Source organism: Bufo gargarizans, chromosome 5 (genome assembly GCF_014858855.1).
Source record: "Bufo gargarizans isolate SCDJY-AF-19 chromosome 5, ASM1485885v1, whole genome shotgun sequence".
In the NCBI taxonomy this organism is placed as follows: Eukaryota; Metazoa; Chordata; class Amphibia; order Anura; family Bufonidae; genus Bufo; species Bufo gargarizans.
Window position 1 is genome coordinate 109,491,066 of NC_058084.1, and position 17,324 is coordinate 109,508,389.

At 42.3% G+C, this 17,324-nt stretch overlaps 1 protein-coding gene across 1 annotated transcript in view; it reads right to left on the reverse strand.

The window, feature by feature from the left end:
- Positions 1-3,316: 3,316 nt before the first annotated feature.
- The window catches only part of NKAIN3 (sodium/potassium transporting ATPase interacting 3), a 589,073-nt gene continuing 575,065 nt past the window's right edge, over positions 3,317-17,324 (reverse strand). Inside the window, exon 6 of the mRNA XM_044295284.1 lies at positions 3,317-3,914. Coding sequence (XP_044151219.1) covers positions 3,901-3,914 — 14 coding nt within the window. The 3' untranslated portion in view covers positions 3,317-3,900. The remainder of the gene's footprint in view (positions 3,915-17,324) is intronic.

The following is a 17,324-nucleotide window of genomic DNA, read 5'->3' on the forward strand; positions in this document are numbered from 1 at the left end:
ATAATGTTATGTAACTGTTCACATGTAATGTGCCTGGCTCACCAGTAGGTGGCAGCAAGCATTGCAGAGCTACATTTACAAAGAATTGAGCTTTCCATTCCATTCTAACACCACCTCTGTAGTGTGGTGGGCGTGTACCGCTTGCTGCAGGAAGGGTGGAGTTCTAGTTAGGATAGAGTCTAGCTTACCCCCCTGTTAGGGGAAGGGAGCATGTGCACATCCCTGTTGGACGAGACCTGTCCAAGCCAGCTGGAGCACCTTCAGCTCCGCTGGACGTGGAGGCAGAAGCTTGAAGCATCAGAAACCAGGAGTAACGTTTTTCCTAGACCGATCTAGAGACAGACCAGATTACAGAGCAAAGTACAGCATAAAGAGGAAGCTGAGTTCTATAGCCAGCCTGTTAGCACAGCAGCGCCAATGAGCAACAGACATAGCAGGGAGGAGTTTGCCTGCCACAGTTAATGCCAAAGCCTGGTGGGAACCAAGACAAAGCCTGTAAATCGTTTGGAGGAACGTTTATGCAAAGTAAAGCTGTTATCAACTTCATAACAAGGTCTGGACTCAATTTATTTCATCATCCCCTTCATTAACTACCACCCTTTGTCTGCTTCAGAGCCAACACCTGGGGTTCCAGCGTATCCAGGTAGGAGCACCATGACACATGCACAACACTTAAAGGGACATTTAGGCCACCCTACACCACTCTGGCATTCCTACACCTGGGTACCATCCACAGTATCACTAAAAGGGACCCTGTGCCCTTCTTGCTTCACTGCAACTGGCAGCACGAAAAACAAGCAAACATCTCTTTCCTTAAAGGGACCCCAGCGCGTCCCCCGGCCTCTGTTGCACATACATAGCTGTAGTGAGTGACTATTTCAGAACAGCATCAGGTGAGCACCCCCTTTCCCATCTACACATTTGACAATTGTCAAACAATATTACCTTATGTAGTGCTCATGTTCTTTCAATGATGGAAAGGTGACAGAACACAAACAGCATCATAGCTTTCTGAGTGTGGCAGTGCATTGAACCTCATCCACCACCAAACACACCTACAATAGGCAGGAGAACATATGAACTGGGCCATGGATAAAGGTGTACTGGTCTGAAATCTTTTACATCATGTGGATGACAGGTACAGATAAGTTGCTTACTGGGGGAAGAGATAACACCAGGGTATTCATGCATATGTTATTTTGACATGTACCACCTATATGAATATTGTACAGGCCAAGTGCACCCCTTCATGGCAGCTGTATTCCCTAATGGCAGAGGTCTATTTTAGCAGGAAAATGTACCCTGGCACATTGCAAAAATTGTTTAGGAATGGTTTGAGGAACACGACAAAGAGATCAAGGTGCATTGCTGTGACATCAGGGGAGAGGGGAGACAATCCCTTTGCCACTGAGGAAGAAACCCTTGCGGTTTTGAAACGCGTCTGGCGACAAGAACGACTGCATCCTTTCAAAGATCCTGTGTTATACGACCAGAATACCAAATTCCAGATTGTTACAACTATACAAAGAAGATACAATTTGGCGACTGGGAAATCAAAGTACGCATGCGCAAAGTTTCGATACCAGAGAGAGACAACTCGTGGAGCCGTGAGCGTCTGGAAACTCATACTGCGCAGGTGCATAGTGCCGCCATCAGCGGGAGACCACCTGTGGAGCCGCCGGCGTGCAGCTTGGATCCGAACAGGTACAGACAGCCACATGTATCCGGTAAGAAGCGCATTGCGCTAAACGCTATGTGAAAAGAAAGATATCCAGTATACTATATCACACATAAGGCGGCTGAGTTGGCGCACACGTGAGTGAACTTGTACCATGCTATATCAATCCACCACTAACAATTACTAGACGCACCGAATATATGTGCGCACAGATACGATGGACACTAACCCAAGTCGCATAGAATTTTGCATTTCCATCTACAGTCAGGATTATATAAAACACAGGAAATTGCAACTAAAACTACAAAGGATTGCAGTCATGATAGGAAATTGTGAGCTGCAAGAGCTCCGCAGCCCATTATAAAGGAGGGAGCGTGACCATTGTAGGATTATTGTTATTTTATGCTGTCATATGTGTATATGTATACAATTATCTTTTAGTGCACCATTTTTATATATATATATATATATATATATATATATATATATATGTATAGTTTGATCCATTATAGGTGTGGTTTTACAGTTAGGAATAAATAAGCCATATTTGACTTCTTGCGAGCTGGCCATTTGTTATCTGTTATGTATCAATAGCTATGGGATGGTAGCAGGTGGTGCTCTATTCTGGTGAGCTTCCCATCAGTTTGTTTATTTGAGAGGGGAGGAAGCCTTGGGAGGGTAGGGGAGGAGCAGACTGAGGGGAAGGGCGGTGGGCGTGGGCACTTTGAAAAGCAAAGGCTCTGTATACATTCCCTCTGCCACTACTCTGTCTAGGGGGAAGGAGGCTATACTAAAAGATTCATTTTGGGATTTAGTTGAACTGGCCATCATCATAGATTCTGTCTGAAAAAATTCATCCTGAATTGAAGGTGTCCTAACAATCTGAGGTCTCCTAGGACTGTACCCATCCCTTTTTAAGCTTTTTAAACACCAGAACAAGATTATTATTTTTTTTAATCAGTTAGTTTCCAAATTGATTCTACCCGACTCAGACGTTTTCCAATTGGCCTGAAAATTAGTATATGACACGCTGAGGTCTCGTAGGGCTCATATTTTTTCTCTCTTGTCTTTCTTTTTTTTTTAGTTCATTTTATCCAATTTTTTATTTCCCCCTTTTCTACGTTCTTTAACGTCAAGACAGCATTAGTAATCTCAAAGTAACAGTGACATATATAGCTATGGGTACCTATGGGTAAATGGATGGTAGCCGGTGGTAACAATCAGCCTGTTAATAACACTCTGCACTGTCTGATTCTTATTTTAATGAAAACTGGTCTCAAAATTATCACTTTCTAGATCCAGAAGCCTTCCTTGTTTTCTGATCTGTAAAATGGCGGTGCAATTCATATGGGACAAATGGCAAAAGTTTTGGATTTGCCAAAATTTAAATGTTTTGGGGAAATTTGCAACAAATTTGATTAGTCTCTAGGCTGGAGACTGTACTACAACACTATCCTCTCCATTTTATTCCAGGTGCCATAAAGGACATTGACCCTGCTGCACTCAACGCAGACAATAAGGAAGAATGTGCCTCTGTTTTTTAAATTAACCCATAAAAATGTTATACGTTTTAAAGCATAGTTAATAAACTCAAGAATCAATGATTTGTATTCTCAACTGAAATGCGGGAAAGCAGTTTCTATTTATTTTATTATTTACAGCTATGCATTTATCACAGATATTATATGAATTATAGAGTATTAAAAACATGTAAACCAGTGTAAGAAATAAAATGCACCACTTTACTCAGCATACAGACAACTGGACTTGTATTCTGTGTAGTTGTACAGTACACTTGAATGTTTTTTGTATTATTTGTATGTATTTTACATTCTGAAAGTATATGTCTTCCTTCACATCAAATTAAAAAAAATATATATATTCAGTTGCGTACACTCTTGATTCATCACGTTACCTGTATGTTTGTGGAGGTAAAAACAAAAATATATACCCACCATCCATACTGAAAACACCACTTTTCAACAGATCCATTGGTTTCATGCTACAAAGAATAGAGAGAAAAATGTACAAGTGTCTCCAAGTGTCCAGGTAACTGAAGGAATACTGGAAATCATAACCATAAAGACAGTACGGGCTTGTATTGTTGCATTATCAGAAGTCAACCTCCTGAATAAAATGTTCCCATTCACAATGAAAAATCGGTGACAGTTTGTCCATGGTACTTCGGTGGTAATATTGCAGAAACTTGATTCCTTTTCATGTCACTTATGCCGACCTAAGGGGGGAAAAAACACATTCTCAGCGTTAGATAGATAATTTTACAGACCGTGACAGTAAAATAATTTTAACACAGTATCAATGGGACCTGACAGGTGGTGATTTATCTGAGTATTTTGGATCACTGTGCAGTCTGCCTGCACTCCTAGTATCTGACCTATTCCACAGGCTGCTTATGGTTAAGGATAGATATAGATGATTTGGCTCTTCCTCTCACTGGATTCCTGAATGCACACAGAGGTACCAAGTAGCAACATAGTATATGAGCAGGTTCTGCCCTCCTGAATATAGATGCCCAATGGCATGACATAGGTATTAATAGGCATCTGTCAGCAGATTAGTACCTATGACACTGGCTGACCTGTTACATGTACGCTTGGCATCTGATGGCATCTGTGTTGGTCCCATGTTCATAAGTTGCCCGCATTGCTGGGAAAAATTATGTCTTAATACATGCAAATGAGCATCTAAGAGCAACGGGGGTGTTGCCGTTACACCTAGAGGCTCTGCTCTTTCTGCAACTGCGGCACCCTCTGCACTTTGACAAAGCATGCAGTGAAAACGTAATCACGCCTGGTCCTGTCAATCAAAGTACAGTGGGCACGGCAGATACAGAAAGAGCAGAGCCTCTAGGTGTAACGGTAACGCCCCCATTGCTCCTAGAGGCTCATTTGCATATAATAAAACATCATTTTTCTCAGCAATACGGGCACAAATGAACATAGGACCAACACAGATGCCTTCAGCTGCCAAGTGCACATGTAACAGGTCAGCCCGTTTCATAGGTACCAATCTGCTGACAGATGCCCTTTAAATAGAGCAGGTTCCTGCCTGGACTGAGGTCACATTGCGGGGTAGGTGGGCTCAGACGTGTTTTGATAAATATATCTGCTAAAAACCTCAGACTTATTGATCATATCAAAATGAGGTATTAGTCCAAATATGACCTTTGTATTTAGTGCTAAGTGAGTGCTATCATGTTCTGTTTTTTCTTCACATGTGGCATTGCACATCTGTATATTTATTATATCGTGCAGAATGTTTTTATCTTCTTCTTTCTGTGATTGTTTTGTCACAGTCAAAAATTTCAGTTTTTTTACTTGTTATATATTAGATTTTGGAGCATAAAAGTTTCTAATTGGATTTCTTTTCTCTCTGCTTCTGGTCTTCTTGTAAAATTCCATATTATATTGTGTCTGGGAAGGTTCTCATTTATCCAGGTCATGGTATATATCTGTAAAGAATAAATCAAGGCAACTGGACGTACTGTAGATTTCTTGAAAACGTTTCACTCGTTCTTCCAACGAGCTTTCTCAATTCTGAGTGACTGTACATTCTGAATGACTGTTCTTGTACAGTCACTCAGAATTGAGAAAGCTTGTTGGAAGAACGAGTGAAACTTTTTCAAGAAATCTACAGTAAGTCCAGTTGCCTTGATTTATTCTTTACAGATATATTATATTGTGATTCAATTTTGGAAATCACTGCTGGATTACTGGATTTTGTGGATTATCAGATGTGGAAAAAGCTATGTCCATCTTTAGAAAACACTGTTTCATAGCATGTAAAAGGGAATCACTTTTGCAATCTGATTTCGCTTTGTGTCTGAAAGTGACCTGACAACCAGCAGATTTGTTGCCGGAATTTCTGCATCTATAATTTCTGTTCAATATATCGGAATGGGATTACTTTGCTGTCAAGAACAATGGATTTCTGCAAACCCTCTTCCGACAATGTGGCATTTGCAGAAACATCTGCAACAAATATACCCCATGCAAATTCACCTTTAAAGGGGTATTCCGATCCCCGCCATTCGTAGTTGCATCAGCAAGAAAAGAGCCAAGCAAACTGTGCTATACCGTTTCTATAACTCCCATTCACTTCTGCTGGAGTTATGAATTTATGGATACACCAAAACACAGCTTTCTCTGCTGCTTCTGTAACCCCACCAACTTTGGCCACCACATATTGCCTCATTCAGATGCCAGTGTTTTGGTCAGTGATTTCCGTCATTGATTGTAAGCCAAAACCAGGATCGGAGCCTACACAGAGATAAGGCATAAGGGAAAGATCTGCTCCTGTTCTGTATTTAGGGCCGCACCGGGTTTTGGCTCAAAATCACTGACAGAACACTGACATAACACTGACATGTGATTGAGGCATAGGAAGGGTATTTCAATCTGGTGGGGATGCAGACGTATAGATCTCTATGTACAATACTAATGATGTAACCCATTGCCATTTCCAAAAGTAATCCCTGCTTTTCAGGGTCTGAATTCCCAGAAGGCATTAGTAGAATAGACACATTTTACAGACAGTAATTGTTTTGACCTCTACTATTTCAGATAGAAGGTAAATAGCGAAAAAGTAGCTAAATATCATATAAAGTTGTGTCGTGCTGCTTTGCGTCTCTAGCAGATTATACCCTCTACTGATGACATACCAGGTCTTGGTATACCAAAGTCTGTGCGGTTTTCCTGACTCCTGAGTACATGATAGTTTTACTGAGCAGCGCCTTGGCTTGTGTCCGCATGGATTTATGTGCTTGTTTTAGAATATTACACTATGAAGGACTTTTACTGATTTATTGATTCACTTGAGGGATCTGTTTTGCCTGTAGAGCCAGATAAATCTTCCAGTATAAAAATCTGTAGGGAATTTCAAGTAACTGTCTCCAATTTTTCAGCTTTTCATCTAGAATTGTCTGTGAGCTAGAGTCTAGAGAACAAGAAGAAAAACTTCTGAAAGTTCTTCAATCTTTTTACATGTCTAACGCCACAATTGCAACTATTTTTTCTTAAAGAGGGCCTCCTGCTATCACTGTATGGTCCTTTATACAGCATCCACAAAGGAACATGCCAAAAGTTGTTTCTGCAGGCATACACTGGTACAGTAGGGAACCTAAGATTTTTGAGGGTCACATATTACAGATAAGAACAGATCCATTATATACAGTACATAGCTGTGTGAATGAGGTCAAGACATTTATAAAGCGCTTTTCATACAGGTTGTGTGGTGGGGCGACTCCCTGCGAAGTCAGTGCCTGCCATATAGTTGCTCGACCTCAACATACAACGCACACTAGGGTCAATTTTGGAGAAAGCCAGTTTGTTGATTTGTACATTTATGTAGTTTTTCTTGTGCTTTAAAGGGGTTCTGCACTTTCATTTAACTGATGATCTATCCTCTGGATAGACCATCAGCTTCTGATCGGCGGAGGTCCAACACCCGGGACCCCCGTTGATCAGCTGTTTGAGAAGGCAGCGGAGCTCCAGCAGTGCCGCGGCCTTCTCACTGTTTACCGCCGGCCCACTGATGTCACGACTAGTATCAACTGAACAGAGCTTAGCCGCGCCCATGCTAGTTGATACAAGTCGTGACGTCAGTGGGCCGGTGGCCCGGCGGTAAACAGTGAGAAGGCCGTGGCACTGCTGGAGTGCCGCTGCCTTCTCAAACAGCTGATCGGCGGGGGTCCCGGGTGTTGGACCCACGCCGATCAGAAGCTGATGATCTATCCAGAGGATAGATCATCAGTTAAATGAAAGTGCAGAACCCCTTTAATACAAAAAACTAAATAATTTTTTCTTTGCATCACCACATTCTAACCCCCCATAACTTATTTTTATATATTTTTACCTAAAGAGTTGTATGAGCTCTCCTTGTTTGGGGGGGATCTATATGTTTTACTGATACCATTTTGGAGTGTGTATGACTTTTTGATCATATTTTATTGGGAGATGAATGGAAAAGCAGCAATTTAGATTTATGTTCTGTTGCAGCGTTCACTATACAAGATAAGTACATTTATATTTCAATAGTATGGGCGTTTAGGGATGTGGCGATACCTATGATCTTTATGTTTTATTGCTTATTTTTAATATGGGCAAGGGGGTTGATTAGAAGTTTCATATTTTTTTCAACTTTTTTTTTTTTACTTTTTTTTTTCACTTATTTTGAGACCCTCTATGGGACTTTAACATGAGATCGTCTGATTGCATCTCCCATAGACTGCAATGATTAAACATTGCAGCCTATGAGAGATTCATTGTGTTCCTATGGAGGAACATCTCTGTGGCAGCACGTCACACCTTCAGAAGGCCGAGGCTTCCATAGCAGCTGAACGGCTCCCTCAATCTCGGCCACTCAGGCCCTAGGAGCACCGTGCAAGTGCTTGTTCCCGGAAAACGACGTCACAATATTGCATAATGCTTAAAGATGAGCGAATTTCCTGAAATTTGTTTTGGGTCCAAATTACACGAGTTGGATGTCAGATTCTATTTTGTCCGAATAAAGTTGATCAGAATCAAAAGTGCCCCTATTGCATAAAAGTTGTGTATCACATTTTGGGGTCTCCTAGGACTATATCCAATTAGTAATGTCAAAGTGACAGTGACATATGTGGCTACGGGTAAACAGATGGTAGCTGGTGGTAACAAACAGCCTCTTTAAAAACACACTGCACTGTTGGATTTTTTTAAAATATTTTTTACAATGAAAAACTGGTCCTACAATTATCCTTTTTTGGGGACAGATGCCTGCTGGTGTTTATACACACACTGTGGTATCAGAATAAGCAATGGCTTTTTAACAAGTTTTGCATAAATTTTCTTTTTTGGGGGCAAACAAATAGTCGCTTGGGCACAAACTGACGTATAATGGTACTGTATAAATTCTTGACCCAGAAAAATACATACATTTTTGGTAGCACTATACACTATTCAATAATATGTAAAACAATGAGTGACGTGACATCAATCACCTCTGTATCAGCAGAACGCTATCAGCACTAGGATTAATATATTATTGTAGAATATTTGCGATGATGTGATGAAGATTGGGGTGATTCACATTAATAAGAAACTGAATTAGGATTAGCTGTAGCAGAACTCCCAGCAATGGCTGCCAGCCTGTGCCTGCTTGACCCTGCCTGTGCCTGCTTGAGCCTGCCTGTGCCTGCTTGACCCTGCCTGTGCCTGCCTAAGTAACACACTGACTGAGTCTGACTTCTATCTTCCTCTATCAATAAATAAATTGATAAATTGTAAGTCTATCTATTCTACTGCTCCTCACTGTGAAACACACTCACTGACACTAAACTATCGGTGCTCTGTGTTTTACTAGATTTACTATGTCTCTCTGTCAGACGTCCTATCAAAAAACACCAGCATTTCCTGGTTGGCATGTTTTATAGTGGCTATGACACATCCCCTCATACCTATAGCCCATCATCATTTGCTATGCTAGAGGGGAAGGCTGCCAGCAAGGCACTATGGGTAAGCTCGCCAGTTTGCCGCCTGAGGTCATGATCCTTCCTGTCTTCTGATCTGTAAAATGGCAGCCAAATTTGAAAGAAGTCATGCGGGACAAATCCCCAAAGTTTCAGATCTGCTGAAAACCCAAGCTTTTGGAAAATTTGCAGCAAAGTCAATTAGTGTACAGTTAATTAGTTCATCTCTAATTATGTTACCCAATCCTCATTCGTTTCTCTTTTATAACATGGGCTACAGCAGTGGTGGCCAAGTAGCAGGCTGCGATCTACTAGTAAAGCTCAAAGTGCTGTAAATTCTGGTTTCTAGGTTACCAGGCTTTTCTGAACACAGAAGTGACACAAGTATATACTCATAGGTTCATGTCCCTGTCAAATCAACCTTTTTCTTGTGAGAGCCTCAATGGCAAATAATGTAGGGCCTTATGTCTTCCATGCCATTAGCTGGTGTGGGTCTTACACACTACCTGTGATAGTACACACCGAGATCCCTTATTTCAGACAGAAAAAAAGTCTGCAGAACTGCCTTTATTCTTTATTTTTCTGTTCTTTTGACGGATCAGAAGAACAGAAAAATAAACAGTGGTGTAAACTCAGCCTTACTCTCACCTAGTATTATATCAAGGGGCAGAAAAGGGGTTATAAATGAAATTGAAAAATTCTTGCATTTCACTAGGAATCCAGATACAAATTCCAACCAGGAAGATCCTGCTTCTTTTGATCCACAAGCAAAGTTGACAATTCACACCAGCCAATTCAAGTTCTAAGCACCACACCTCTACGAGAAAAGGTTATGGGGTTGTCCAGGCTACACATATTGATGACCTATTCTCAGGATAGGGGGTCAATATCAGATTGACAGGGGTCTGACTCCTGGTCCCCCACCAATCAGCTGTTTGAAGAGGCCATGGCGAGCAGAAGGGACCTCGGTTCCTTCATTCTACAGATAAACAGGAGTCCTAATGAATGTTTTCAGAAGCGAGTATCCCTATAATGGACCATTTTTTATTATTTTATGGAGTTTTTTTAACCAAATCAGATGCTCTGATGAGATACCCTAATGCAGGGATGGCCAACCTGAGGCTTTCCAGCTTTTCCAAAACTACAACTCCCATCATGCCCGGACAGTCTACAGCTATCAGCCTACAGCAGGGCATGGTGGGAGTTGTAGTTTCACAACAGCTGGAAAGCCGCAGGTTGGCCATGCCTGCCCTAATGTGATTGTCAGGCTGTATTGATACTAAATGGAAGATGCTAAAGAAGCTTCTACAGGACTAATTGCAACTGATTATTACTAGCAGTATATACCCTATATTCATCGGCAAAAATGACCATGAATATTTCAGGATGAGGAAAATATAAAAATTGGAGAGAAACATAAGTAAAATAAATAACAACAACCATACTGTAATAATGAGATAACAATAAAGAATAATAATAATTATAATATAAATAGTTTGTAACAACGGTAATAATATAAATAATAATAGCAATAATTATAATATGTAGTGTAATAATAACAGCAATAATAACAGCAGGGATAATGATAATAAAAATAACAACAACAGTAATAAAGATGATAATACCCGTAATAATAACAGCAGCAATGATAACAGGGATAATGATAGAAATAATAACAACACAGTAGTGATGATAATAATCGTAATAATAACAACAATAAAAAGAACAAGAGGGATAATACTAATAGCAGAAATAATAACAGTAATAATGATGATAATAACAACCGTCATAACAACAGGGATAAGGATAATAGAAATAATAATACTATTAGCAATAATAATAATAGCAACAGTGACCAGAACAGTAATAATGATGATGATAATAATAAAAACAATAGCAAAATACTTACCCATGCATACCCCGTTGTAAATCCTTCCCCACTGGCTGTTGTCTACTAGCAGCAGTTTGACCCTTCTAGTCCATAGCTTAGAGAAACTGCTTGTGTGCTGTTAGGGCTCATGTCCACGAACGTAAGGGCTCCGTGCCTGTGCTGTGGACCGCAAATAGTAGTCCGCAATGCACGAGCACTGGCTGTGTGCACTCCGTGCTGTGGATGCGGACCCATTGACTTAAATGGGTCCGCAATCTGCAAGATATGGCAAAAGATAGGACATGTCTTATCTTTTGTGGTACAGAAGCATGGACCCAAAAGCCCACAGAAGCGCTGCGTAGTGTTTCCGTGGGCTTCCGATACGTGCCTCTGCTCTGCAAAAGATAGGACATTTCCTAACTTTGGCCGTATCTTGTATTCAAGTCTATAGGTCCTCATCCACAGCACGGAGTGCACACGGCCAGGACCTGTATATTGCGGACCTGCCCTTTGTGGTCCACAATACGGGCATACATTGTGGACATGATCCCTTACAAGGAGCTCCTAGACAGATCACCCATTAAGGTCCATTTACACGTCCGCAAAATGGGTCCGCATACGTTCCGCAATTTTGCGAAACAGGTGCGGACCCATTCATTTTCAATAGGGCCGGAACGTGCTCTCCGCACTTCCGGATCCGCACTTCCTTTACGCCAAAAAGTAGAACATGTCCTATTCTTGTCCGCAATTGCGGACAAGAAAAGGCATTTTCTAGGAGAGTGCCGGCAATGTGCAGTCCACAAAATGCGGAAAGCACATGGCTGGTGTCCGTGTTTTGCAGATCCGCAAAACACATACAGACGTGTGAATGGACCCTTACTGGTGAAGGAAGTATCTATTCTGATAGTAGAGGCGAGATTTATCAAAACTGGTGCAAAGAAAAACTGACTTATAGCAACCAATCAGATTCCACCTTTCATTTCTCAGAGCTCCTTTGGAAATGAAAGGTAAAATCTGATTGGTTGCTTTGGTCAACTGAGCCAGATTTCCTGTACGCCAGTTTTCATAAATCTACCTCAAGGAGTATATTAGGGAAATGATATACAGTCAGGGCTGGTGCTACCATAAGGCAGACCAAGCAGCTGCCTTAGGGCGCACCCTGGGGGAGGGCGGAAAAATGAACCTTCTCTTTTTTTTTATCACTTACTTGTGAGTTGCGCCGCAGCGCCGATGGGCTCTCGTCCCAGCCTGCGTGCGCCGTGCGGCCCTGGGCCCTCACTCACAGAGCGGCATGGGCCCGGCAACACGGTCACGGGGTCAGACCAGGGGGGTGTGACTGGCGAGTGGCACAGCGGCGGCGGGTGGCAGCAGGTACTGACAGTGTCTGTGAGTCTGACTCACACACAGCCAGATTGCCGTAGCAGCAGGACAGGTGGGTAGGTGATCACTGAGGAGTGCACGGCATAAATGTGTTTAAAAAAAATTATTACACAAACAACAATCATAAATGGAGGGGGGGGGGAGGGTGACCGTGACATGATGGGAGGGGGACAATGTCTGTAGTCTGTGACATGGGGAAGGGGCCAGGGCCGGCCGGGGGGGGGGGATGATGTGCCATGGGGGGGCGGGGAGAAATGTGACACAATAGGGGGTAATGATGTGACATAAAGGGGGTAATATGAGATGGTTTGGAGGGGGAGAAATGTGACATGGAGGGCTGATGACTGACATGGGAGGCTAATGGCTGACATTGGGGCATGATGGCTGACATGGGGGGCTGATCTGAGGTCTGATTAACATTGGGGGTCTGATTTCTGGTTTGACCTGAGGTGTAATGGAAAATATTTTTTTCTTATTATCCTCCTCTAAAACCTAGGTGCGTCTTATAGGGTGAAAAATACGGTCCTCAAACCAGCGATTGTCTGAAGCAAAGAGAAGATACCAGGACCACACAGAGGAGAAGCCAGCTGCTGCAGACAGGACCAGGGCCAGGTGAGCTGCGAGGGGGGTCCTTCTGCGTGCGCTCTGTATTTTTCTCACACCCATCAATTGCAAGGGCTGTTATCGTCTGAAAGTATGAACAAGAATAGGACTTGCTCTGTAATTTGCAGAACAGTTGCAAAAATTCTGCCCCATAGAAATTAATGGATCAGAAAATGGCGGTTGTGTGCACGCGCTATTTGCCTTCTTATGGTTCTTTACATTGATTTTGGTTTGTTTGTTTTTTAATTGTGCCTTTTATCTTGCTTATTTTTAAGCCCTATTTACATAAAACATGAAAACCTCTCTGCTTTCACATAGCCGGACTATTGGAGCATTTTAGCGTCTGTATTACGGCTGCAACAAACGGACAACAATGGGTCAACTAAACCATAGAGTTCAACTTCTGGGGCCGGGTGCGGGGGCACCAAAATGTAGCTTTCGCTTGTGTTGGCAAAAATCCTTGCACCGGCCCTGTGTACAGTATATGTAGTTCCTTGATATTCAAGCGAAGTTTTAGCACAACAACCTATGCTTCAGGATAAGGCCTCATGCACACAACCGTATTTTCTTTCCGTGTCCGTTCCGTGTTTTTTTTTTGCAGACAGTATGCGGAGCCATTCATTTTAATGGGTCCGCAAAAAAAAAATGGAATTTACTCCGTGTGCATTCAGTTTCCATATGTCCGCATGTTCGTTCCCCCAAAACATAGAACATGCCCTATTATTGTCCGCATAACGGACAAGGATAGGGCTGTTCCGCTCTGCAAAATACGGAATAATGCACATGGAAGTCATCCGTATTTTTGGCGGATCCATGTTTTGAGGACAGCAAAATACATTACGACGTGTGCATGAGCCCTAAGGCTAAACTGCGATTTTTCGTAAGCCTACTGATTGAGTTTAACCAATACCTTAGGTTGTACAGTATGTAATGGACAGCAGCTGTCACTCAAGACGTAGCGGTGTAGCCCCGGTCTTATACTCATTGCCCATCTTTGACCAGTTAGCGGTAATGACAGGCTTTGCAGAGCAATCCACACAACATTACAGTAAACGGCATCTGGTAATCCCAGTTCTGTCTCATAGTAAGGAGCAGTAATGTCGCTCTGCATTAGGACTTCATATTGAAGCTATTTCTGCGCCCAGCATAAACAATCATTTACTCTGCGGCACTGATTTACAGACCCACACCGTGGGCAGTGTCCCCACCAGAACCGCCGCCCCGTAACATCCATCTGAACGACGTCTAATGTTATCGTTCTCTTTTTATCAGTTGCAATATTTGCAAAAGCGTAAATGTTTCCAGCCGTATAGCATTAACATTTAAAAGCGCTTAATGCCGGGAGCGGTACAATCATTATTGCTCTGCGGAATGAGGAATGTCTGTTTTCCCGACTCCTACCTATGCGTCGAGCTGAGCGACATAAATCCGAATGTTTTATCGTTTTTACTGTAAAAGGGCCCAGAGCACATCTGACTTTAACACAAAGACTAAACAAGCAAAGCTGATTTTTTAGGTTGTGGGGCCAAATTCAGCAGCTCTACAGACAGGTGAAGCAGAGCTGAATTTATCATCTGGCACAGCGCATTGCGATGTCAGAAATGTTACACAAAGCAGATGAAAAACCTTCAATTCAGTCTGTAAATGGTTGTGCCTGCAACACACCTCTAGGGTCCATTCACACATCCATGTGTGTTTTGCGGATCCACAGATCCGCAAAACACGGACATCGGCAATGTGCGTTCTGCATTTTGCGGACCGCACATTGCCGGCACTTAATAGAAAATGCCTATTCTTGTCCGCAATTGTGGACAAGAATAGGGCATGTTCTATTTTTTTCGGGAACAGAATTGCGGACCCGGGAGTGAGGATCCGCAATTCCGGATCCGGACAGCACATTGTGCGGCCCCATAGAAATGAATGGGTCCACAATTACGTTCCGCAAAATGTGGAAGGGAATTGCGGACTTGTGAATGGACCCTTAAGGATGGGTTTGCATCTGCGTTTTAAATTCTGTTGTACGGTTCTGTTATAACAGTTAGGCTACATTCACACAACCGTATGTACTTTGCAGTAAGCAAAATGCTGATCTGCTAAAAATTCGGATGACGTCCGTGTGACATCCGTGTTGCATCAGTTTTTTTGGCAGATCCATTGTAACAATGCCTACTATCCTTGTCCGCAAAACGGACATAAATAGGAGATATTCTATATTTTTGCGGGGCTATGGAACGGACATACGGGTGCTGTCCGCATTTGTTGAGAACCCATTGAAATAAATGGGTCCTCATCCAATCTGCATGGAACAGACGGACACGGAAACAAAATACGTTCGTGTGAATGTAGCCTTATAATGGAATATAACGGAATTTAAGGACAGAATGCAAAACCGAACCCTTTAAGAGGCAAAAAATTTGTTCCCCCCAAATACATGTCTATGGGGACAAATAACGGTTCCATTTGGTTCCATTATACCTGTACAGGGAAAAAAAGCCCTGTTGAACCCTATAACGGAATTTAAAATGCAAATATGGATATGTCATCAATATCTGATCTGTGGGGGTCTGAATCCCAGCACCCCCTCCAATCAGCTGTCTGAAGCGGTGGACAAGAGCTGCAACCTCTTCTTTGTATACCAAGCACAGCGCCATACGTTTTATTGTGGCTGTACTTGGTATTGCAGGTCATTCCCATTCACTTGAATGTCGCAGACCTAGGAAGGGTGCCACAACTTCTGTAAACAGCTGATTGGTAAGGGTGCTGGGAATCTGAACCATCAGAACTGAGAATAGTTCATCAATATTTCAATTCTGGACCACCTTTTTAAGTTTGATGCTGTGATCTAGTAATCTGGTGGTTTAAGAAGAGCTTTTATGTACAGCCTGTCCCCCCCTCCCTCCCCAGTATTAAATTCATTAGTGGCCAGTGCGGCTTCCCTCCCCTGTATTAAATTCGCCTCTGTGTTAGAAAATACAGTCAGATCTGAGTTTTCACGATCTAACTCAAATCCGATGGTATATTCTAACATAGAGGCGTTACCATGGTGATGGGGACGCTTCAAGTTAAAATATACCATCCGATTGGAGAAAACTCCGATAGGGACTCCTGACTTTACATTGAAAGTCAACGGGGGACAGATCCATTTGCAATTGCACCATATTGTGTCAACGTCAAACGGATCTGTCCCCATTGACTTGCATTGTAAGTCAGGACGGATCCGTTTGGCTCCGCACGGCCAGGCGGACACCAAAACGACTTTTTTTTTTACTTTCCTTCATGTCTGGTGATCCTCCAAAAATCAAGGAAGGGACACAGATCACGGAACAACGGAACCCAGTTTTGCGGACCGTGAAAAAATACTGTCGTGTGCATGAGGCCTCAGGCTGTGCAGGGGTACACCCCAACTGGTAACACCCAGCTGACAATTTATTCACAGTTTCTAGGAGGAATAACATAGGAACTGCATAATGCAGAAAAGAAGCTCCAGAATTATTATATTATAAGGAATACAAGTATTTACTAAAACAGACATGTCGGGAGAGGCTGCAGGCCCTCCTTAGCTCTGTGTCTACATCCCACACTTCCCTATAATAAAAATCTGCAGAGTCTCTAGCATGAGTCCCACCAATAAAAATGTCACTATTTAGCGTTTCCTTGTGGTGTGGGTCACTCTGGCGTATACTGAATACTGCCATTTCTGATTACTATCCAATTGCGCATACAGGGTTAATGTAACCAATCCCCTGGAACATGCACATCTATTAACCTTACAATCTGAAAATATCCTGATTTCCATATGCATTGACCCCCTGATGACCCTCTTTGCGGAAACGTGTTGGAGCAGTTGTCATTCATTTATTTTCACCTTTATTTTTGTTTTGTAGCGTTACTTCAGGGTAAGGGGTAGGCACGCAACCGCTTTGCATCCATCATTAGTGATGAGCGGCAGGGGCTATATTCGAATTTGCGATATTAGACGAATATTTTGTAGAATATTTGTCATATATTCGTGAATTCGAGATTATTTTATTGAATGCAAAAATTCGGCAATGTAAAAATCGCGTAATGCAAATTCGTAATGCAAAATACCGGCGTGGGTCACTTTGACTACATTTTTCAAGCTGGTATAAGTTTCCCGAGAAAATGGTTGGCACGGCAGAACATTACAATAGCTTTATATGCAGATAGAGTCAAGTGCTCCAATATATTCGCGATTGGGCTAATCGGCAGTGATTAGAATCTTTTTTCGCACTACGTGCAACTTCACATTTTACAGATTACTGATTGGTGCAATAAGTATTGTTGTGAACTTGACATTGCTTCCTTCT